The sequence below is a fragment of the Amblyraja radiata genome, chromosome 8 (genome assembly GCF_010909765.2).
Source record: "Amblyraja radiata isolate CabotCenter1 chromosome 8, sAmbRad1.1.pri, whole genome shotgun sequence".
In the NCBI taxonomy this organism is placed as follows: domain Eukaryota; kingdom Metazoa; phylum Chordata; class Chondrichthyes; order Rajiformes; family Rajidae; genus Amblyraja; species Amblyraja radiata.
The window spans coordinates 25,485,803-25,510,783 of NC_045963.1; the positions used below are offsets into that span (position 1 = coordinate 25,485,803).

Here is a 24,981-nt window from a genome sequence, read left to right on the forward strand (position 1 = left end):
GGATTTTTTGTCTATACACAATCTACCAAACATGTCTGATTAGTTGTGTAGGAAGGAGCTGCAGATGCTGGTTTACACTGAAGATAGACACATAATGTTGGAGTAAGTCAGCGGGTCTGGCAGCATCTCTGGAGCAAAGGAATAGGTGACGTTTCATGTCTTTTCAATGTCCTGCTCCTCCTCTCTTCCAGAAACGTCACCTATTCCTTTTCTCTTGAGATGCTACCTGACCGGCTAATCAGACACAAGCATTTTGTGTCTGATTAGTTATTGTTGCGTACAGCTCAGGGCAAAATCCAAACTCATATTTTCTTGAAAAATAAGACACAAAGTGCTGGAGTAATGCAGTGGGTCAGGTAACATATCTGGAGGGCATGGAGAGGTGACGTTTTAGTTTGGGACCCTTCTTCAGACCAATTGTGGTTGAGGAGGTGGGAAGGTGGAAATAAATCTGGAAGAGAGGAGGGGCAGGACAATGAAAAGACTCAAAGTGCTGGAGTAACTCAATGGTTCAGGCAGCATCTCTGAAGAACATGGATACGTTACGTTTCTGATCTGAAGAAGGGTGTGCACCCGAAACATCACCTATCTATGTTCTCCAGAGATGCTGCCTGAATTGTTAAGTTACTCCAGCACTTTGTGACTTTTTTTGTAAACCAGCATCTGCAGTTTGTCTGGGGAAGAAATGTGGGTAGAAGGGTAGAAATGGGTGCGATTCTGGAGGGCATGGAGGGAGGTTAGTTATCTAAAATTGGGGAATTCAATGTTCATATTGTTGGATGTTGGTTCGCCAACGACACAACCATTGTTGGACAAATTAGATAACGATGAGTCAGAGTATAGGATGGAGATCGATCGACTGATCAAATGTTGCCAGAATAGCAACTTTGCTCTCCACGTCAGTAAGACCAAGGAACTGAGTTTGGACGTTAGAGAGGGAAGGACAAGGATCCACAAACCTGTCTTCATCGACGGGACGGTGGTGGAGAGAGACAAAAGCTTCAAATTCCAGGACATAGACACAAAATGCTGGAATATCTCAGCGGGACAGGCAGCATCTCTGAGAGAAGGAATGGGTGACTTTTGGATCGAGACCTTTCTTCAGACTGGGCATGTACATTTCTGAAGATCTATCCTGGACCTAGCACATTGATGGAATAATTTAAAAAGCCCATCAATGCCTCTACTTTCTTAGAAGATTGAGGAGATTTGGTATGTCATAGAGTCATAATGATACAGCGTGGTAACAGGCCCTATTGCAATGTTTAAGAAGCAATTAACAGGTACATTGACAGGATTGGTTTACAGGGATATGGGCCAAATGCAGACAAGTGGGACTAGTGTAGATGGGACATATTGGTCAGTGTGGGCAAGTTGAGCCGAAGGGCCTGTTTCCACACTGTATGACTCTATGACAATAAAACATCCTTGACTCTCGGATGGCAAGTTACCCAACTAGAATATCTACAATTCCTCATATTTTCTAACTTTCTGTGGTTGACTACGTTAATCATGGACTTTTATTAAAATATATTGAAAACACTGAACTAAATGTGAAATGTTTAAGATCAGCCATGATCATATTATAAGGTGAGGCAGTCTTGAAGGTCCTGATGACTTGTTCTTGCTCCTATTTTCTTGTGGAATAGATCATGACTCAGCACTGGCCACAGTTAACATTTTCAAAATGGCATTTTAGTGCATTTATTCTACAAACGTTGGTGAAGCCAAATTTTGAGTATTATCTATCTTTGGAGTATTGTGTACAGTTTTGGTCAGCCTGTTACAGGAAAGATGTTGTTAAGCTGGAAAGGGTGCAGAGATTTACGACAATGTTGCCAGGACTCAAGGAGCTGAGCTATATAGAGAGGTTGAGCAGGCTGGTACTTTATCCCTTGGAGCACAAGAGGCTGAGGGGTGATCTTATAGAGATGTATAAGATCATGAGGGGAATAGATAGGGTGAATGCACACTTATCCAGAGTAGGGGAATCAAGAACCAGAGGATATAGGTTGAAGGTGAAGGGGAATGTTTTAGTAGGAACCCGAAGGACAACTTTTTTTTTTTACACAAAAACGTGGTGGGTATATGGAACCAACTGCCTGAAGAGGTAATTGAGGCAGGTACTTTCACATCAGTTAGAAGACAATTTGACAGGGTAGGGTAGGTTTAGAAGGATATGGGCCAAAAGCAGGCAGGTGGGACTAGTATAGATGGGACATGTTGGTCGGCGTGGGCAAGTTGCGCCAAAGCGCCTGTTTCTGTGCTGTATAAAGCATTAGAATTAAATGCTTTAAAAATTAAATGTGTTTTTAAAACTGTAAGTTATTGTGATGCAGTGCCAAGTGCAAAACTGCACTGATTAATTGATACCACAACAGTTTGCCATTTTGGTACTCACTTTATTGGTCAATAGAATAGTTATGTAAAACAAAACACATTTTCTTTAACATATTCACACCAGGCTGCATTTACTTGTCATAATTGATCCAGTTTTTTCAAAAAGTTGTTTATGTACATTGATGCCAAATATAACAAACTTATACCTAATGTACAAACTACAGCACACATTTATACATATTTTTTGTATTTTAAATAAAGTATATCCACATATTTTTCTTGAAAACCTCTGAATAAAAGTATCAGCTGTACAGTTCATGTCTCTGAACATAAAAGTCAATACTTTTATCCAGATGATACTTACACTGACAATCCAGTTCGCAGTGAATTCAAGCTTAGAGCATAATCGCATAAACTAATTACAATGGAATACCTGAAGGATTATTGTACCAAATGCACGAAGACCCTGGGTTCAGAAACAGCCATACAGGCCGTGCTTCCCACAGATAGTCTGTCCATTTAACTTTGTGGAAACTTCACTGTCTCCAAAGTAACATAATTTTGAAGCTTCGTAACACTGATATCAATAATCATACCCTTTGCTTAAAAAAAATAGATTCAGGGAATAAAAAATAACTTGCAAAAATGAATTGCCATAACTAAAAGATCATCACCAAGGCCAAGCTGAAGTCTTTATTAGTGCCATCCATGTTGATCTTTCAGCACCCTGTTGTAAGAAAGGAAAACATGGTGGCGGGCTACGAGAAGAAGGCAGGAGAATGGGGTTGAGATGGAAAAATAGATCAGCCATGATCAAACGGTGGAGCAGTCTCGATGGGCTGAATGGCCCAATCCTACTCCTGTGTCTTATGTTCTTATGAATGAAACTGTAGTGGTTGGAAACAAAAGGCATTGGCGTGATTGGCTGCAGTCACCTGAAAGATGAAACCATCCCAAAGATTTGCGCTCCATGTCTGGTTGTGCACCATCATTCCACGACATGGCAGGATCTCGGATCTCAGTCAGACTGTCAGATAGGTATTGGGCAAAAGCAAAAGAGCAAGTCCGTTGATTTGTCACTATGGTGACATCTTACACAGCATGATGGTCAGCTATAAAGCATATAAGCAAGTCTTTGACCTTCCCAGCCAAAATTATAAATGTAGGCAAATGGTTTATCTATTTTTTTACCAAACAATTTGAGAAGGACATATGATTTGAAGGGCAGATACATAAAATGTTTAAAAAATAGAGGTAATAATGCCAAATATAAGCTCTGCAGTTAAAATATTTTATTCAGCTGCTTAAAGAATCAACTTAAAGAAGTCTGTTGTCCTCAAATCATGGAGTGTTGTTCTGCACCAATTATCTGAACTGGTTGGCATATCCTTGAGTACCTGTTGTGTATTTGTTTGGAATGTTACTCAATCCAGATCTGAATCCTTGAGTTACTCCAGTTCCGGGTCTTCCGATCCCCTGGCTAAACGCACTGCCATACGGAGCAGGTCCATGATTGAGTCCTAAGCCATAAGGGCGAGTTGAAGGAGCAGTGGGAAGGATCGCCGGGTTGATGTTCTTACCTGGTGTGTTGAAGGAGAACTCGGGAGGAGGGCTGGTTGGCTTTGCTGGTGTGGAGGTGACGGGATTGATGCCATCCGGGGGCTTGGCAGTTGACACTGGGGTAAGATTGGCACTGTCCAGTGGGTTCAGTATGTTGCTTGGGATTGATGATGTCACTAATGACGGCCGAACCCAATCATCTTTAAAGATCTGAACAGTTAACGTTTTGACAAGTGTGGATAGACGGTTGGTCACGTGAGCCAGCACCAATTGTTCGTTTGCATCTCTCCTGATCCGTACGTGCACTGAGCCAACCTGAGCAGAGAGAAACAAGAGCTTTTTACACACTCATTACACCAGAAAAGATATTGCAACAGATAATATCGGCAATGATTTATTATTGTCACCTGCACTGAGAAATAGTGTAAAACTTTGTTTTGCGTGCTGCCCAGGATAATCATACCACACGCAAACTGATCACGATAGTGCAAGATAAATAAAGAACCATTATGCACAACATAGCTTTACAGGTACAGAGCAGATAAAAAATAATGCAAAGGCTGAAACAAAGTAGATTTGGAGATCAGTTATCCTTAGTACATGAGAGACGTGCAGGTTTGTAGATTAATTGGTTTTGGTAAAGATTGTAAATTGTCCCTAGTGTGTGTTGAGTAGTGTTAGTGTACGGGGATTGCTGGTCGGCGCTGACTCCGTGGGCCAAAGGGCCTGTTTCCGCGCTGTATCTCTAAACTAAATTAAAAGGAGAGGTCCATTCAAGAGTCTGATCACATTTTTCTTTTAGTTTAGTCTGTTGTCATGTGTACCAAATTATATTGAAAAGCTTTTTTGTTGCGTGCCATCCAGTCAGTAGAAAGACTATACATGATTACAATCCAGCCATCCACAGTGTACAGATACAGGATAAAGGGAATAATATATAGTGCAAGGTGAAGTCCAGTAAAGTCCAATTAAAGATAGTCCAAGGGTCTCCAATGAGGTAGATAGTAGCTCAGGACCACTCTTTAGTTGTTGATAGGATGGTTCATAGGATGACAGTTAGGACGAAACTGTCCATGAATCTGGTGTGTGCGTTTTCAAACTTCTGTACTCTTGCCTGATGGGAGAGGGCAGAAGAGGGAGTGACCGGGTTGAGACTCGTCATTCATTATGTTGATGGCCTTGCTGAGACAATGGAAGGGAGGTTGGTTTGTGTGATGGTTGGGTTGCTAAAATGTGCAAAATATATTGTAGTGAGAGAAAAAAACAGTACAGGATCTGTGGCTATGGAAGTTACGGATAGCATACAAAGATCAGAGGCACGTCAGACAATTGGAAAATGTTTACAAACCATCAAAGGATGACTAAAATAATTCTAAAGAGGAGGTAGGGTGGAGTAAGAAGCAGGAAATTATACAAAAACAGACATTAAGAGCTACAAGGATATAAAAAGCAAGGGAATCTAAAGTAAATGTAGTGGATATGATTGGAGAATTAATAATGAAAAACAGAAAATTGGACAGACTAAATAATTACGTTGGATCAATCCTCATAGTAGAAGGCACCAGAAACTTTCCAACAATAATATATACTCAACGAGCTTCATGGAGGGAGGAACTTAAAACAACCTGTAAATACGAGGCAAATAAAGAGGGGCTACCAAGTCCCATACTTGTCACTCACCCCGTCACTCACCCTGCTCCTTTCCCCTCCTCTGTACGCTCATCTCCCAAGCACGAGTCCCACATTCCCCATTTATACCCTCTCTTTCCCCTATCCTTGTCCTCTTCCACTTACTGTATCCCTCCCTTTACATTTGACTTCTTCTCCTTTCATTGCCTGACATCCTTTTGTCTCCTCCAGCCACTTGTCACCTCCAACCTTTGCCATTTCCTCTGCCCAACTTCGAATCAAACCTCCTCTCCCCTCTCCCCCCCCCCCACCGCATCTGTAAACACCTATCACTAGAGTCTGAGGAAGGGGTCCAACCCGAAACATTGGATATTCTTTCCCTCCACAGATGCTGCCTGACCCGCTGAGTTCATTCATCAGTCTCAAAGGAAGAGGCTGCAGAATTAGCAGATGCATTGGTTCTTATCTGCTAAAATTCCCTGGAAACTTTGGAATTCTTTATTCCGGACACCAATGGCAACTTTAATAGTCCCTGAATATTACAGAAACCCGTTTCAGAGGAAAATGTAAATCATATAAAAAGTAAACAAGACAGTGAAGGTAAAAATGAAGAGAGGACTCCACTCTCATGTCAATTTTCTCAGACTGCAAACAGTTTCAGGTTTTACTTGAGCTATTTACTAATACCATTCTTAATGTAGAATCTATTCCATTGACCAAATTGCTTTCCATTTACAAATATAGGCATCCCGCATTTTACGCGGGGATTACGTGCTTGAAAAGCATCGCGTAATTCAAAAACGCGTACATTAAATATATACTTGATTACACTGTCAGCATTACATTTGAGAGCATTGTTCTGAAAATACCTGCACATAAATCAAGCTTTGGTATTAAAGGAACAAGAGTGTTGTTTCACAAATGTATAAATCAAACACTCGTAAAACGAGAGGTGCCTGTAAATAGTTACACTTGTATCTTTTATGGACTCGCAACCTCTCAAATTACTTTACAGCCAATTAAATACCTCTCCGTGTAATGAATAAAACACAGCAAATTCTCACAAACAGCAAATGATGATGTCTAGATAACTTGTTTATTTGAAAGAAAGTTATATTGAATGAGGATTATAGAGTGGCCAGAATCGGTTTTCTGCAAATGTTGCTATGAGATATTTTTTACTTGCTGGAAAAGTGAACTTGGCATCTAATCAAAAGGAGGCACTTCTGATAATGCTGCACTTTCTTTGTTCCAAAGTCGACCAGAGTAAAAGCCTAGATTTTGCTCATACAACTCAGGTGCACCTAAACTATAGGCACAACAAATGAGCATCATAACCCACTATGGAAACACAACCGATGCGGCGATATATACACTAGCTAGATTAAAAAACACTTGGAAATGTACATGGATCGGAAAGATTTAGAGGGATATGGGCCAAACGTGGGCAAATATGACTAGCTTAGATGGGGTATCTTGGGCAGCATGAAGGAGTTGGGCTGAAGGGCCTGTTTCCGCGCTGTGTGACTGTCGGTGGATCACCAGCTTCCCGACAGACAGGAAGCAGCATGTGAGGCTGGAAAAGCATATCTCGGACCCGCAGACCCTCAGCAGAGGAGCACCGCAAGGCTGCGTACTCTCCCCTCTCCTTTACTCTCTCTACAACAATGACTGCATCTCCACAGACCCCTCTGTCAAAGCTTCCCAAGTTTGCGGACGACACAACCATGATTGGACCGATCCAGGATGGGGAGGAATCTGTCTACAGACAGGAAGTGACACAGCTGGCGTCCTGGTGCCATCGCAACAACCTGGAACTCAATGCTCTTAAGACAGTGGAATTGATTGTGGACTTTAGGAGTGCTCCCCCTCCGCTCACCCCACTCACCATCAACAACACCACAGTCACATCTGTGGAGCCTTTTAAGTTCCTGGGAACCATCATCTCCAAGGACCTTAAATGTGGGGCCTCCATCGACTCCACAGTCAAAAAGGCACAACAGAGGATGTACTTCCTGTGGCAGCTGAGAAAACACAATCTGCCACAGGCAATGATGGTTACATTTTATACAGCCATCTTAGAGTTTGTCCGTACCTTCTCCATCATGGTCTGGTTTGGCTCAGCCACCAAGCACGACACCCGGACGCTACAGCGAATTGTCCGATCAGCTGAGAAGGTTGTTGGCTGCAACCTTCCCTCCATTGATGAACTGTACACTGCAAGGGCCAGGAAGCGAGCGGGTAAGATCATCTCTGACCCCTCTCACTCTGGCCAGAAACTCTTTGAATCACTTCCCTCTGGAAGGCGACTCCGGACTGTCAAAGCTGCCACAGCCAAACATAAAAACAGCTTTTTTTCCACGAGTAGTAGTTCTTCTCAATAACCAAAAATCTGTAGCCTCCTTTTGCTCTGGTATTTCATTTACCGGTATATCACATGTTTAAATGATAATGTTTTATTATTAATGTTTAATGTTTAGTGTGTCATTCCTAATAGTCACTGTATGTTATGTTGTCACTTGCGGGCAGGGTACCAAGGCAAATTCCTTGTATGTGAACATACTTGGCCAATAAACTTATTAATTCATTCATATTGATAGATTTTAATGAGAATTATTATTTTCAGAACTTCTGTCTCGACAAATTTCTTTGAAACAGGAGATATACCTCTACACGTGAAAACACCTTAGCAGATGTTTATAAGATCATCATAAGACATAGTTGCAGAATTAGGCCATTCGGCCCATCAAGTTTGTCCCGTCATTTGATCTTGGCTCATCTTTTTTTCCCCCCTTAACTCCGTTCTCCTAAATCTCCCTGTAGCATTTGTGACCCTTACTCATCAAGAATCTATCAATCTCTGCTTTAAAACAATGTTTAGGTGTTAATCACTATTATAGTTAGTGACCTCGATGATAATAGGAACTGACGACAGCCTTTCAAAATTGGAGTCTTTCCAAGTTTGAGTCCACAGATGAAATCATCCTGATCAACAATCCTGAAGCATCCAGCTGATCCATGACAGTCCTCAGAATAAAGCTCCAGCTGTTCAGCATAGAAATCATTAGTAATGACCATTGTTTATACTGTTGTAATCCCTAAATCCAGATCTTAGTGAAGCACATTAAGTACTATAAATTAATCTGGAGCACTCGCACATTACTCGATTGAATAAAAATCCGACAGGGATGGCTGCTGCAATCAAGTTTCTGGCTTTTCAACTATCGTACAAAAATGAATTAGATGTGACATGGCCAAAAATAAATTATATGATTATCGATGTGTGCTTGTCAGCCATTGCGGGAATCAGCATGTCACTTCCTGACTGGTTTGCTTTTATATTTGATGCTGATGGGTCAAGACTGAGTCTAACAGTTCAGGATATCAAGAGTAAAACAAATGACTAACGTAATTAATCAGCAATGTGGTGACCACACCAACAGGAAGAGCACACTGGATGGCATATTTTAAGATTTATAGGCAATAACATTGGAAAGATGAATATTATCAGATTAATTTATTTTGGTTAAAGATACAGCGCAGAAATCAGCCCACCCAGTCAGTGCCGACCAGTGATTGCCCTGTACACTAGTTCTATCCTACACTCTAGGAACAATTTACAATTTTTTACCAAAGCCAATAAGCCTACAAGCCTGTACATCTTCGAAGTGTGGGAGGAAACCGGAGCACCCGGATCTCTAGTAATGTAAGGCAGCAACTCTATGATTGCGCCACCATTCTGTCCCCCAAGTTCTAAAGCATTAAGGGCCTGTCCCACTTGGGCGTCATTTGCGCATCACGCAGATGGCGCGCAAAGATCTTATACATCCCAAAATCCTGGGGCGCTGCACGCGACCGCGCATCACTGCCTATGTCACCACACATCATGCTTGTGTAATGCGCACCATGCGCGCATCACGACACCTGCGTCGTGACGCGTAAATGACGGCCAAATGGGACAGGCCATGGAAAGCGATTAAAAATGGTCTGTTTTCTGCTCTATGCAGTAACATTAAAGCAAACCAAACAGAAAGAGCTCAGCCTGTGCATTTTTTAAAGTCACACTGGTCCTAAAATCATTATGCCCCACACCAGCCAACTCATCCTTCCTTGAAATTATTATTTTTTGTCAATTCTGTTAATTAGATAAGCTTCTATAAATTGCTCATTTTTTGGAGCACAGGATTTTTTTGGTACATTTTTTTAAATGCTTTTAGAGAACAATATAATTAATTTATCAAGAAACCAATTACCACGGAATGTAGTAGTTCATAGTTTGGTTAAAAATAGTCTGGTTTTAAATCAGATTACTCAAGGGACTACACTCACTTTTCTAGGTAATATATTTCACTGCATGAATAAAAAAAATGGATTAATTCCCATTCAAATACAGTGAAGAAAATAACATTTGAGAGGGAAACTAGATATGAAAAGGTACAAAGAACAAATGAATGAAAGCTATGTAAAACAACAAATCAAAGCCAGCAACGATGATCAAGGAAAGGTGGAGTCCACAATGGTCCATTGTTGGCCATGGAGATGGTAATGCAATGAAACTATACAAACAGTGAAACTATGCAGGACAACAGTGAAATTAGTGGGACTATTGTCGCATGTACTGAGCTACAGTGAAATACTATCCATTTCCTCTAATTCTGCAGGCCATGAGTTAGCAGTGTGCTGATACACACAAGTTTAATTAACTTTTTATTATGTTGTCAGAAGTTATGCCTATCTTCAAATATTTTATACCTGTTTACAATATGGGGCCTGGCTCTTCTGATATCAAACTATTAATTTGAGCACGAGAGGGCACAAAGTGCTGGAGTAAATCAGCAATTTAGGCACTTCTGTGGAGAACATGGATGGGTGATGTTTCGGGTCGAGACCCTGCTCATCATCTGAGCTGAGATACTCAAGCACTTTATGTACATTTGTGTATTAACCTGCATCTGCAGTTCCTTGTTTCTACATATTAATTATAGGAAGTGCAAGCCAAGGTTCTATACATTGATAATTACCCAAAGCTACTTAAAACAAAATAAAATCATTGCACAGTTATTAATAGGACAAGTGATTTCCGTGGAATGATTTTGTGCTGTAATTTCATCTAAAGAGTTTAGATACCTGATTGAGTTTCATTCTCATGATTTATGATATTGGCTCAGATTACTGCCTTGCAATCTTTCCCAGTTTCATTATCCTTTAAATAAACCACAATGTTGAGGGGTGTCAATCAATAATTAATGCCTTGACTATGAGGAACAAGCATTAAGTCAAACAAATGTAAAAGGAGAGCAGCTGGAGGAACTCAACGGATCAGGCAGCATCTTTGGAAGGAAATGGGCAGTCGATGTTTCGGGTTGAGATCCTTCATCTTGAAGGGGTCTCTATTTGTTCCTGGCCTGCTGAGTTCCTCCAGCTGTTCTCCTTTTTAGACTTTAGAAATACAGTGTAGAAGCAGGCCCTTCAGCCCACCGAGTCCGTGCCGACCAACGATCACCCCGTACACTAACACCATCCTACACACTAGATAAAATGTATAATTTTACCAAAACCAATAAACCTACAAACCAGTACGTCTTTGGACTGTGGGAGGAAACCAGAGCACCTGGGGAAAACCCACGGGGTCACAGGGAGAACGTACAAACTCTGTACAGACAGCACCTGTAGTCAGGATCGAGCCCGGGTCACTGGCGCTGTGAGGCAGCAACTCTACCGCTGCACCACACCTTGCGACAGATTTCAGTATCTGCAGTCTCTTGTGCCGCCGGGTATTAAATGAAAGGTTAAGAGAGCTCAAACCACTAGACGGAAAAGCAAAGCAATGGGGTGGGATGGAGGTAGGGGTTAACTGGCTGTGAAAGCCACAAAATAATTAATTGTTTATGATATATGTTAATGTAAACCACAATCTTAAACTACATTCTATGGACATTGAATGAAATTCTCCACAGGGATCACATGCCTTCCACTGACAGCACAAAGCATTTCACACAGCACAAGCAACAAATGTTTGAAGACAAGGTGCTGCTTCTCAGATGTCCTCCCTTTACAATGCAGTGGCTTTGTAGTGAACTAACACACAGCTAACACACAGCTTCTTTTGCCTTAAAATTGCTGGTTCTCCCAGGTCTATTCTTATCCAGTGTGAAGCTTAATCCAGTTTGTTATTCTCTCCACTTTCACAGAGGATCCTACACATTGCCCATTTAAAGAGAAAATTAAAAAGAAATCCTTCAAAAACAAGTTGGCCATCATCATCAGATGTGTGCTGCTATTGGTCTACTTTTAAGAAATAGGTGTAAAGATCAAAGATGTGATTAAGAGAGCACAATGGGGTTCTAGACGCATGTCGAAGAAAAAAATAAATTTACCCAAGAGCGCCAATAATGCACAGAATTTAAAAATGTATTAAAGACTCATGAATTTAAGCATTTTTAACCTCCAAGTTATTGTAGCCGACATATTTTCAATTTCATTAGAATGCAAGACTTTTTCATTTCCTCATTAAGGAAAATGAGGAAATCAAATTAAAAAAAAACTGGAATGGTGCACTGCCTATGCAAAACTGTCTTCTTATGTAATGGAGCCTTTAGACATGACAGTAGATTAACCGGTTCTTGTATAACAAATCATAGAATCTGTGAAAATCCGCAAATCTTGGGACTAAAACACAATTTCCTTAATTGCACCTCTGATACAACAGCATTCCTGCGTACACTTTCACCGCAAAGATTTTAACAATTCCAGAAAAATGCCCACCAAACCCATCAGGAGTGTATTCAGGACAAAGGAGATTGTGATCGACTTCAGGAAGCAGTACATATACATTGATGGCGCCAAAGTAGAGATGGTTGAAAGTCAAGTCCTTAGGAATAAATATTACCAGCAATTAGTCCAGGACCAGGCATACAGAGGCAATGGCCATGAAAGCTCACCAATGCCTCTACTTCCTTGATAGAATGGAGCGGCTGGGCTTTTATACACTGGAATTTAGAAGGATGAGAGGGTATCTTATTGAAACATATAAGATTAAGGGATTGGACACGCTAGAGGCAGGAAACATGTTCCCGATGTTGAGGGAATCCAGAACCAGGGGCCACAGTTTAAGAATAAGGGGTAGGCCATTTAGAATGGAGATGAGGAAAAGAGAGTTGTGAATCTGTGGAATTCCCTGCCTCTGAAGGCAGTGGAGGCCAATTCTCTGGATGCTTTCAAGAGAGAGTTGCATAGAGCTCTTAAAAATAGCAGAGTCATGGGGATATGGCGAGAAGGCAGGAAAGGGGTACTGAATGTGGATGATCAGCGATGATCACAGTGGCTCAATGGCCTACTCCTGCACCTATTGTCTAATGTCTAAGACTTGGGATGTTCGGCATGTCCCCAACAACCCTCACCAACTTACACAGATGCGCCGCAGAAAGGCTTTTATCAGGATGCATCACAGCATGGTTTGGGAACAGCTCCATCCAAAACCGCAAGAAAGTGTAGCGTTGTGGATGTAGCTCAGACCATCACGCAAACCAGCCTCCCTTCCATTGGCTCCATCTAGACTTGATGCTGCCTCGGCAAGGCCACCAGCATAATCAAGGACAAGCCTCACCCCGGTCACTCCCTCTTTCCCCCTCTCCCATCACGCAAGAGGTACACAAGTGTGAAAACACACACTTCCAGATTCAGGAACAATTTCTTAGCAGCTGTCATCAGGCAACTGAACCATCCTATTAATAACTAGGCTTTTATGGAAATCGACAGACATCCCATCACCAACTAGAGAGTGGTCATGAGCTACCATCTACCTCATTGGGGACCTTCGAACTATCTTTAATCAGACTTTACCTAGCACTAGATGTTATTCCCTTTATCCTGTAACTGCACACTGTGGATGGCTTGATTGCAATCATGTATAGTCTTTTTGCTGACTGGATAGCACGCAACATAAAAGCTTTTCATTGTATCTCGGTACACGTGACAATATTAAACTAAACTAAAGGTGTCTTGTCTACCAAGAATGAATTATAAATATCAAAAAACTGCAGATTTTGGAAATCTGAAAACCCCCGAGAAAATACTGGAACACTCAGGTCAGGCAGTATCTGTAGAATGAGAAACCGAGTATTATGGAATTTAATACAAAGTGTGAGGTGTTGCATTTTGGAACGTCGAACAAGGGCAGGACTTACACAGTAAATGGTAGGCCTATGGGTAGTGTTGTTGAGCAGAGTGATCTAGAAGTACAGGTGCATGGTTCCTCCAAGGTCGAGTCGTAGGTAGATAAGGTGGCCAAAAAGGCTTTTGGCAATTTGGCCTTCATCAGTCAGAGTTTGAGTATAGAAGTTGGGAGGTCATGTTGCAGTTGTATAAGACATTGGTGAGACCGCATTTAGAATATTGTATTCAGTTCTGGGCACCATGTTATAGGAAATATATTGTCAAGCTTGAAAAGGTTCTGAAAAGAATTACGAGGATGTTGCCAGGAATCAAGGGTGTGAGCTATAGGGAGCGGTTGAGTAGGCTGGATCTCTATTCCATGGAGCGCAGGAGGATGAGGGGAGATTTTAAAGAGGTATACAAAATCATGAGAGGAATAGATCGGATAGGTGCACAGAGTCTTTTGCCCAGAGTAGGGGAATCAAGGACCAGAGGACATAGGTTCAAGGTGAAGAGGAAAAGATTTAATAGGAATCCGAGGGGTAACTTTTTCACACAAATGGTGGTAAGTGTATGGAACAGCTGAGCCTATCCCATCGTTTAAGGAACAGTTAGACAAGTACATAGATAGGACAGGTTTGGAGGGATATGGACCAAGCACAGGCAAGTGGGACTAGTGTAGCTGGGACATTGTTGGCCGGTGTGGGCGAGTTGGGCCGAAGGGCCTGTTTCCACACTGTATCACCCTATGACAGTTAACATTTCAAGATGAAGATTTTTCGGCACAACTGGTAGTAAGTGTATGGAGTGGTGGTTGAAGCAGATACATTTGTGACATTTAAAAGGCTTTTGGGTGGGCATTATGGATATGCAGGGAATGGAGGGACATGGGTTATGTGCAGGTAGATAAGTGATGGTCTTTGCATCATGTTCAGCACAGACATTGTGGACTGAATGGCTTGTGCTGTACTGTTCTGTTTGATATTCTATGATGGTTCAACTTTCCTAGTCTGATGAGGTGGTTCTGCTCCAAAATGTAGCTTATAGTTCCTTTATTAACTTGGACAATATTCCATTAAAAATAAACCATCCATCTTATTTGCTGCCACTTGGTTAAAAGGCATACTGCCCGTCATTGTACAGTAATCCACAGAATAAGTCATGGTCTGTAGAAGTGGAGGTAGAGGTAATAAAGCTTTGTCCAGTATCATCCACTATATTTTCCACAGTGCACAGTGATATACATTGTCATAGTCGTACAACATGGAAACAGGCCCTTTGGCTTAACTCAACCATGCCGACCAAGATGCCCCATCTAAGCTAGTCCCATTAAGCGAGTTTGGTATTCCGACTGTGCATGCCCAGGTTATAGGTCACTCGTGATAAACATTCTCGGCAGCTGTGCTGCTGCATGAATACAGACCTGCGTTTCATCCGAAGTCAGGATCGAACCCGGGTCTCCGGCGCGGCAAGCGCTGTTGAATTGCTACTGGACCCGTCCCCTCCCGAGTGTCCCATCCCTGACTGGGTGCGGCCAGAGTTGTCCGGGGTGACCTGGTCTGACGGGACACTGGCCCGGAGCAATGGCAGCCCAGACTTACAGCCAGCGCGGAGAAGAAACGCTAACTCCAGCTCAACTCTGCCTCTGTCGCCGGGTAAACCGACAGCCCTGGACTGACGGGATACCGACTCGGAGCACCGTGGAGAGTAAGCATTAACTCCACTGCTCCAGGCCGGTGTCCCGTTAACCCAGCAAGACAGGCAGAGTTGAGCTGGAGTTAGCACTTCTTCGCCCCGCTGGCTGTAAGCCTGGGCCGCCACTGCTCCGGGCCGGTGTTTCGTCAGTCCAGGGTCACCCCGGACATCTCCAGCCGCCCCCGGACCGGGATGGGACACTCGGGAGGGGACGGGTCCAGTAGCAATTCAACAGCACTTGCAGCGCCAGAGACCCGGATTCGATCCTGACTACGGATGAAACGCAAGTCAGTATTCATGCAACAGTTGCCGAGAATGTTTATCGCAAGTGACCTTTGACAAATCCCATGACTCCTTGCGTTTTTCGGAATACCAAACTCACTTTTTGCATGTGCTTGGCCCATATCCTTCTGAACCTTTCCTATCCATGTACCTGTCCACGTGTGTTTCAAATGCTGTTATAGCATCTGCTTCCACTACTTCTTCAGGCATGTCGCTCCATATACCCACTAAGTTCTAGGTGAAAATGTTGCCCCTCAGGTTCGTATTAAATCTTGACCCGTTCACCTCAAAACATATGTCCATTTGTTTTTGATTCGCCTACCCTGGGTAAAAGACTCTGTGCATTCACCCTATCTATTCCCTATTGTGTTTGAGGAATTTCATACTTGTCAGCAAGACATTGCAGCTCAGGCCCTACAAGAGATACCAGCTCATGATAATGTAATATCACAGCACGAGAAAGTTATGAGTACTGGCAGATCACTTTTCAGTTGTTTGTTTTCCATGGGATGTGGCTGTCGATGGCAAGGTCATTATTTAGTGTCCCTATCCAACTCTTCTTGAGATGGTGATGAGCCTCATTCTTAAACCACCTCTGAATGTTTCCATTTTAAGGTCGCTCCCAGTCTCTCAACAAACTACACAATTGAATGATTTGTATCTGGCATGCATCTGCACTGTAATGCCAAAGATCCATTAGTGTGAAATGGGTTGTCCCAGACTACCTGTGATTGGCACACATCAGGGGTAATTTATGAAATGGCACCTCACTCAGGGATGCAAGAAGCCTAAACAAGTGTATTTTATACATTTCTTATCTGGCTTTAATTGAGCAATGCAAGGTCACTGACAATATAACGTATTGAAAAACATCTTTGCTACTTTAATGCAGTAATGCTGCTGAGAATAGAAATATTCTCCAATAGAATAGAAATCCAACAAAATGAAACAAAACGCTTACCTCACAGCCACCCGGGGATCCCTGTCCCCTTAAGACTGTCGGTTTGTTAGAACGCTGCACTGCTTAAAGGCTGGAAACAAAATATATGTTTGTGTACGACATCCCTGGAGTGCCTCAACATGCATTATCCAGAGTGTTTGCTGATGCTAAACACACCTGAGGATGGCACATTTACTTCCCCATCTGAAGCACAGCGATGGCAGTCCATTTGGGACAGTATTAAATGGCGCTGCACAGACTATTTTCACTGGCTGTGACTGTATCCAAATGACAGAACATGACCAGACAGATCCAAGTAAATCTCTAAAATTCCCCGGAGCTACAATTATTGTTTACTTTCGTTCAAGCTGTGCTAGTGTTAACTTTCTAAGCGGTTTTAGCTTTTTTGTCGTGTTAATCTTTTCAATTAATTATACCCCTGTTTTCAATAATCCTTTCTGAAGAAAAATGTCTGGAGCTTTTCTGAAAAGCACAACATTTTTTGAGAGGAATAGATTGGGTAAATGCACAGTCTTTTGCCCAGAGTAAGGAGATTGAGAACCAGAGGACATAGGTTTAAGATAAGGGGGGGGGGGGGGGGGGGGGGAGGGGGAGATTTAACAGAAACCTGAGGGATAACTTAACATAAAGGGTGGTGGGTGTATGGAATGAGGCGCTGGAGGAGGTGGTTAAGGCAGGTACTATTGTAACGTTTAAGACGCATTTAGATAGGTACACGGATAGGATTGGTTGAGAGGGATATAGGTCAAACGTAGGGGGGTGGGACTAGTGTAGATGAGACTTGTTGGTTGGTATGGGAACGTTGGGCTGAAGGGCCTGTTTCCCTGCTGTATGACTATGACTATTTATTGCATTTCAGCATGCTGATTAGTCAGTCATTGAATAAAACAGCACGGAATCAGGCCCATCGGCCCCAACGTGGCCATGCCAACTAATGCGTCACGTCTATGTTAGTTCCCCTTCCCATATTTGGCCTATATCCCTCTTAAATATGTATCTGTCCAGATGTTTTAAATATTGTGTAAGAAAGAAAGATTGTGTCTGAAGAAGGGCCTCGACCCGGAACGTTACCCATTCCTTCTCTCCAGAGATGCTGCCTGTCCCGCTGAGTTACTCCAGCATTTTGTGTCTACCGTCTTTTAAATATTATTGTAGTACCTGCCTCAACTACATCCTCTGGCAGCAGGTCCCATATACCCACCTGTGTAAAGGTGTTAACATGTAGCATGGCAAATTGAACCATTTTTATAAAGTGCAGTTTTAGACAATAGACAATAGGTGCAGGAGTAGGCCATTCGGCCCTTCGAGCCAACACCGCCATTCAATTTGATCATGGCTGATCATCCCCAATCAGTACCCCATTCCTGTCTTCTCCCCATATCCCCTGACTCCGCTATCTTTAAGAGCCCTATCTAGCTCTGATCTGCCTTCCTGTTTTTGATACCAAAGTGGATAACCTCACATTTAACCACATTAAACTTCATCTGCCATGCATCTGCCCACTCCCCCAACCTGTCCTAGTCACCCTGCATTCTCATAGCATTCGCCTCACAGTTCACACTGCCACCCAGCTTTGTGTTATCTGCAAATTTGCTAATGTAACTTTGAATCCCTTCATCCATGAGTTTGTGACATACAATTACAGTAAGATAACTAATATGGGAAATCTACAAGTATTGTATTTGAGATACTGTGTTTATCCCCAAAGTGACCAGCAGCACCAACATAAAAGGGGATTAAGACAAGGGGGGGTGCAACAAGACCTAGGTGTGTTTGTAAATCAGTCAAAAAAAAGTTTTCAAGAGAGAGTTAGATTTAGTTCTTAGGGCTAAAGGAATCAAGGGATATGGGGGAAAAGCAGGAACAGGGTACTGATTTTAGATGATCAGTCATGATCATATTGAATGGCGGTGCTGGCTCAAAGGGCCGAATGGCCTACTCCTGCACCTATTTTTCTATGTTTATAAAACATCTCCAATCATACCTTACTTGAACTCTTTATGAAATTGTAAGAATACAAATATTCAGCACATCAGTCAGAGTCATAGAGCTATACAGCATGGAAACAGTCCCTGTGGCCCAACTTGGTTGGCATTCTGTGCTAGTCCTCACATGCCTGCCTCCAAATCCTTCCTATTCATATACCTGTCAAATGTCTTTTGAAAGTCATAATTGTATCTGCTTCTATAGCTTCTTCTGGCAGAGCATTCCAGATATTATCTATCCTCAGTGGGAAAGGTTTCCCATGAGATCCCTCTAAAACCTCTCTCCTCTCATCTTAAGCCTATGCCTTCCAGTTTTAGAATCCTCTACTCTGGGAAGATGACTGAGTATTGGCTTTATCCAAGCACTTCATGATTTTATATATTTCGATAAGGTCACTCCTCACGCTCCTGTTGCTAAGACAACATTCTCAGCCTATTCAACTTATCCCTATATCTCAAGTTTGCAATTGCAGGCAATATTCTGGTGAATCTTTTCTGCATCCTTTCCAACTTAATACCGTTCTTCCTGTAGGTGAGTGAACAGCACTGCAGACAGTACTCCATGTGTGGTCTCACCATCGACTTGTACAGCTGCATCATGAGGTTCCAATCTTGGTACTCAATACCCTTCCCAATGAAGGCAAGCATGCCAAATGCCTTCTTCACCACTCTGCCCACCTGAATCGCCACTTTCAGGGAACCATACACCTGTTTTCCTTGATCTTTCTGTTGCACAACACTCTTCAGGGCTCTACCATTTACTGTTCAACTCCTGCCCTAGTTTGATATCTAAAGTATAATGCCTAAATTTGGTTGGCTTCCCTTGGCCCACCTTCCAGAAAGAGCTAGACTCTGCTGATATTTGATATTCTCTGCTTTACATATTCTTCTATACTATCCACTATACCACTAATTTTGGTATCATCTGCAAATATACCTACAATATTAACTACATTGTTTCTTTTTCAATCTCACTTCACAATTTTGCTACCTTATTACCAAGGATGGACAGTTCGGTGGGCCATCATGGTCGGCATTGCCGAGTTGGGCTGAAGGGCCTATTTCCCTGCTGTAAGACTTTACGAGTCACAAAACCAAGCCACAGGTCCTTCTGAAGGCAGTCATCATGTATTAATCAATAACAGCGTGTTAACTGAGAGAACGGAATGGCCTTGATGGGTTTTTTCACTACTCCTGCGTCACTGTGGTAAAGGACTCATAATATTTTTCATTCTTTTAATCACCATAACATGTTATTGTGCTTTGTTTTATAACCCACAGGGACATATTTCCAGGATATGGCATATACATGTGTACAAAACAGTTAAATAGCAAAATTAAGAGTCACAAACAGTAAACAAATCCAGTGAATACAGCTGATACAACAGCTACACTGGAGCACTCTTCAAACAGGAACCCCTAGAATGCAGGGAAATATAGTCACAAGGAACTGCAGATGCTGGTTTGAAAGATACAAAGTGCTGGAGGTACTCAGCAGGTCAGGCAGCATCTCAGGAGAACATGGATAGGTGACTTTTCAGGTTGGGACACCTCTTCAGCCTTTAAGTTCACTGAAAGTGGAAATATAGATAAGTAGGGTGGTCTTTTTCTTCTTTCGTGTGGCGTGCACAGCCTAAAGTTGTCGGACAACTTGTTCTATTTGATCTTCCGTTTGTGCACGTCGAGTTGATTGCATTGGTCGAAACAGGGCGGACCACGTGAAGGTTGCAATCTTCCACCCCAATAGGGTGGTGAAGAAGGCATATGGCATGGTTTGAAGAAGGGTCTCAACTAGAAATGTCACCTAGCCTTGTTCTCCAGAAATGTTGTCTGACCTGCTGAGTTACCCCAGCACTTGGTGTTCTTTTGAGCATCTCTGGAAGACCTGGATAGGCAAAGTTTTGGGTCGGGACCTTTCTTCAGTTTGCAGTGCACACAAAGTAACGTGAACACGTGTATTTTATAAAATCTCAAAATTGTTTCTTTAAGTTATATTTTTTTTAAAGCAGAAAGAAAGTAAAAGGAATAACGATAGCATTGAGTTACTTATCTTACTGAAAGCAAAACATTAAAGGATGGTGAGATTTCAATGCAAAATTATGTTAAAAATGCTGAATTCAGCAACTATATTTATACAGCATTTAAAGAGTGGTACATACTTATAGTGGGCTGTAAGTGTATCAGCAGCAAATAGAGGCCAGCCAGAAAAAAAAAATGGAGTCTCTTTAGGGACTAAAGAGACCTGTGTGCGGAGGTGTTGGTGAAGTCCTAAATGAATACATCGGTTTTTACCAAGGGAAAGGAAAGGAAGATAGTGCGCTCAGGGAGGAATACGTGGATAGTCTGGAGCACGTCAGTTTCAGCAAGTGGAGGTGTTGGAATGTCATGGATGCATACGGATTGATAAATCCTCTGGACACGATGAGACCCATTCCAGATAGCCACAGTGAACAATGAGAGGAGATAGCTTGGGTCCTGACTGAGATTTTATCATGTGTAGAAAGGAACTGCAGATGCTGGCTTAAATCTCAGATAGACACAAGATGTAGGAATAACTCATTGGGACAGGCAGCATCTCTGGAGAGAAGGAATGGGTGACGTTTCAGGTCGAGACTCTTCTTCAGACTGAAGAAAGATCTTGACCCGAAATGTCACCCATTCCTTCTCCCCAGTGATGCTGCTTGTCCCGCTGAGTTACTCCAGCATATTGTGTCTATCTGAGATTTTATCATATTTGCGATCCACAGGTGGAGTGCCAGAAGACTGAAGGATAACTAACGCTGTCCCTTTACTGAAGAAGGGCAAGAGGGATAAATCAGGTAACGACAGACTAGTGAGGCTTACTTCAGTAGTAGGAATATTATTGGGGGGAAATTCTAAAGGGATAGGACTTAAGTATATTTAAAATGGTATGGGCATATTAGGGATTGTCAGTATGGCTTTGTGCGGGGGAAATCCCATCTCACTAATTTGATTTAGGTATTTTGAGAAGGTAACTAAGGACACTGATGAAGGCAAGGCAATAGATGTCGTCTACATGGATTTCAGTAAAGCATTTGACACAGTCCTGAATGATACGCTGTTCCACAAGGTTAAGACACACAGCAAGATCCAAGGCAAGATGGCTGACTGGATCTTAGATTGCCTTGGTGATAGGAAACAGAGGGTAGTGGTAGAAGGATAGTTTTGTGATTGGAAATCTATGACCAGTGGTGCACCAGAGGGATTGGTGCCGAGATCCTAGTTTAACAATTTCAATGTAAGTACAGAAGGTAGGATCAGTAAATTTGTAGATGACACAAAAATTAGCGGTGTTATGAATAATGAGCTTGGCTATCTACAGCTACAACGGGATGTAAATAAGATGCAACATTGGGCAGAACGTTGGCAGATTGAATTATAATCTTGACAAGTATGAGGTGAGGTATTTTGGGAAGTTAAATAGAAGTAGGGCATTTATAGTAAATAGTAGGGTGATAAGGAACGTTGATGATAGAGGGACACTGTGGATGGATCGATTGTGATCATGTAAAGTCTTTCCGCTAACTGGACAGTACGCATCCAAAAATCTTTTCACTGTACAGGTGACAATAAACTAAACAAAACTTGGGGTTCAAGTTTAGGGTTCCCTGAAAGTGACAACATAGAATTGTAGGGTGGCGATGAAGGCATATTACATGTTTGTCTTTATTGGATGGGGCATCTCTATATAACTAAACGTATTTGCCTTGTTTGAACCCACCATGTGGCTCTGTGTCAATCTGGTTAATTCCTATCTTCTTCCAAACGCTAGGCCACAGCCTTCCCATTTTCACACATCCTACTCACATTTCTCCCATGGTGGCGATAAACATCTTCCCGTTGCATTTACACCTATATTTCCGAAGTTTTTTAATTGTTGAAATTTAAAAAACAGCCCGATTTCTTCAAACTCACCCATTTCGGCAAAAAGCATCACAATGCACTCGCAAGGCAGGACGGGGCCATCTGGGAGGGAGGGGCACTCCAGCGCTCCAAACCTCCCTCCCCTTCCCCCCTCCAATGCACCAATCACAATGGGCTCTCAAGCTGCCGAGTGCCACACCTCTGCCCCCACCCCCCTGGGTTATTCATGATTAAAGTTTCAAAAAAAGCCAAACGGGTTGCGTTGGGGGAACAGGTGAGTGCTGGAATATTGCGTTGGGGGAGCAGACCCAACGGATCTGCACTTGGTCTAGTAGAATATAAAAGTTGGGCTGTTGAGTTGCAACGTTACAAAATACAGCTTGGACCACACTTGAAGTACCTTGTGCAGTTGCCACTACATTAAGGATGTGGTTGCACTGGAGAGAGTGCAGAGGAGATTCACCAGGATGTTGCCTGGATTGGAAGACTTCAGTTGTGGAGAGAATGGACTGGTTAGGTTTGTTTTCCCCAAGAGTGAATGAGGCTGAGGTCCTTTGATAAGCTGAGGTATTGTTCGATTCACCTCTACCCCATTGCAGACATTGGACTTTATCTATGGAACTGATGCACTACAACTAGGGGAGATTATGTGGTCGGCACGGACTAGAGGGGTCGAGATGGCCTGTTTCCGTGCTGTAATTGTTATATGGTTATATGGTTAATGCTGAGAATTCTATTTTGCACTCTGTATCTTGCACTTTGCTCTACCTATTGTACTTGGGTTTGACGATTATATTATGTGCAGTATCTGCTTTTCAACTAAGCTTTTCACTGTACCTCAGTACACGTGACAATAATAAACCCTAACCTATGCCTGTAAGTGCTTAAGCATAATTAACGGACATATGGTGGAAGAAATACCATGAATCCTATCATTTGTACTCAATGTATCACTTCATCTGGGCAGATTAAAAGAGCATGGTAGCATGGTGATTATGTTATTAATAATCTAGAGGAGGAACTAATGGTCTAGAGTATCCTTCAGAATGTTGCCAGGGACACCACCTTCTGCATGCAAAAGATAAAAGCAATGGAATGACTCCGCGATTGTTTGGGATATGTGCTTCACCGGAAATATCCCCACCAGGAACAAACGGCTCGGCATCTAATTAATCTTACTAGGGTAAGGAAATTAACAATTTAAACTGCAACCATCATCAAAAAAAAGCAAAAAGCTCAGCAGTTTCTTTAAACGTTTTTTGCAAATACAAGATGCAAAAAAATAGTTACCCATGGAGCACATGCCCTGCATGAATAACTAAAAAACTATGCAAGGTCATGGAGGAGTAACATTTCTGGTCAAGCGTTTCAGTGTAACATTGTCTGCACTGTCAGGTGGAAGTAGAAGATCTTATAACACTCTTTGAATGGGGGAGTTCTGAAAGTCAAGGCTGATATTCGCATCTCGACTGACAACAGCAGGGTAGATTATCGTGACCTTAGCTGTAATGCTGCTCGTGAGATCTTGCTGCATGTAAAGTAGCTGTTGAATTTGTTCACCTTTCAACGACACTAAAATTCCACTGTGCTGCAGTTAGTGGACAGATAACTAGTGGGTACTGGGCAGATAACTAGTGGGTATTAGACAACAATGTACAAGAGCAGCAGGTATCAGAAAGCCGCAGGTTTGACATGGTAATCTTAGCGTAAGTAATATCACTGTGGTGGTTTCTATTTACACCAAGGTGCCACGGTAAGAGCTGCAATGTTAATTTGGAAATTCCAGCCATTCATCACCATGTCACCTGGTCCTTCTGGACTCCAATCAGGGAAAATTGTGATGCAAATCTTGATTCATTAAAACAGGTGCTGCGAGAGATGGAAAATGAAACTTTTCCACCCAGCATCATGTATTAAATGCACATACCTTTAGAAAGGATGTAACTTTAGAAAGGAGATGAGGAAGAATTTATTTTGTCAGAGGGTCATGAATCTGTGGAATTCATTTCCACAGATGGCTGTGGAAACCACCATTGGGTATTTTTAAGGTGGAGATCGACAGATTCTTAATTAGTAAGGGTGTCAAGGGTTATGTGGAGAAGGCAGGAGAATGGGGTTTAGAGAGAAAGTTAGATCAGCTATGATTGAATGGCAGAGTGGACTCGATGGACCGAATGCCTATTTCTGCTCCTATGACCTATGAACATATAGCAGCTTTTGAGCAACTATAAAATAGCAACTTGAAAATTAAAATTGGAATTCAGAAGAGGAAGAGCTAAAAAATAATGAAATATTCCACATCAGCAAACAGCACCAAATGCATTTAGGGTACGCATAAAGAAAAGTTAATATGATAAGGTGCAGAGGGATTTGAATGGAAAGTATGTGTGTTACAAATATAACAACTGAATGGATCTAGAATCTATTTTCACACCTGTTACTTCAGATTTTCTACTGTGTCTGAGTGTGTGACATGTTCGCACTTGATGT

General features: G+C 42.2%; 1 protein-coding gene across 1 annotated transcript in view; it reads right to left on the reverse strand.

Annotated features, from left to right (window-relative positions):
- Positions 1-2,393: 2,393 nt before the first annotated feature.
- slc30a6 (solute carrier family 30 member 6) overlaps positions 2,394-24,981 on the reverse strand; it is a 115,674-nt gene continuing 93,086 nt past the window's right edge. The window contains exon 15 of the mRNA XM_033025427.1: positions 2,394-4,215. Within this exon, the coding sequence (XP_032881318.1) occupies positions 3,706-4,215 (510 nt within the window). The 3' untranslated portion in view covers positions 2,394-3,705. The remainder of the gene's footprint in view (positions 4,216-24,981) is intronic.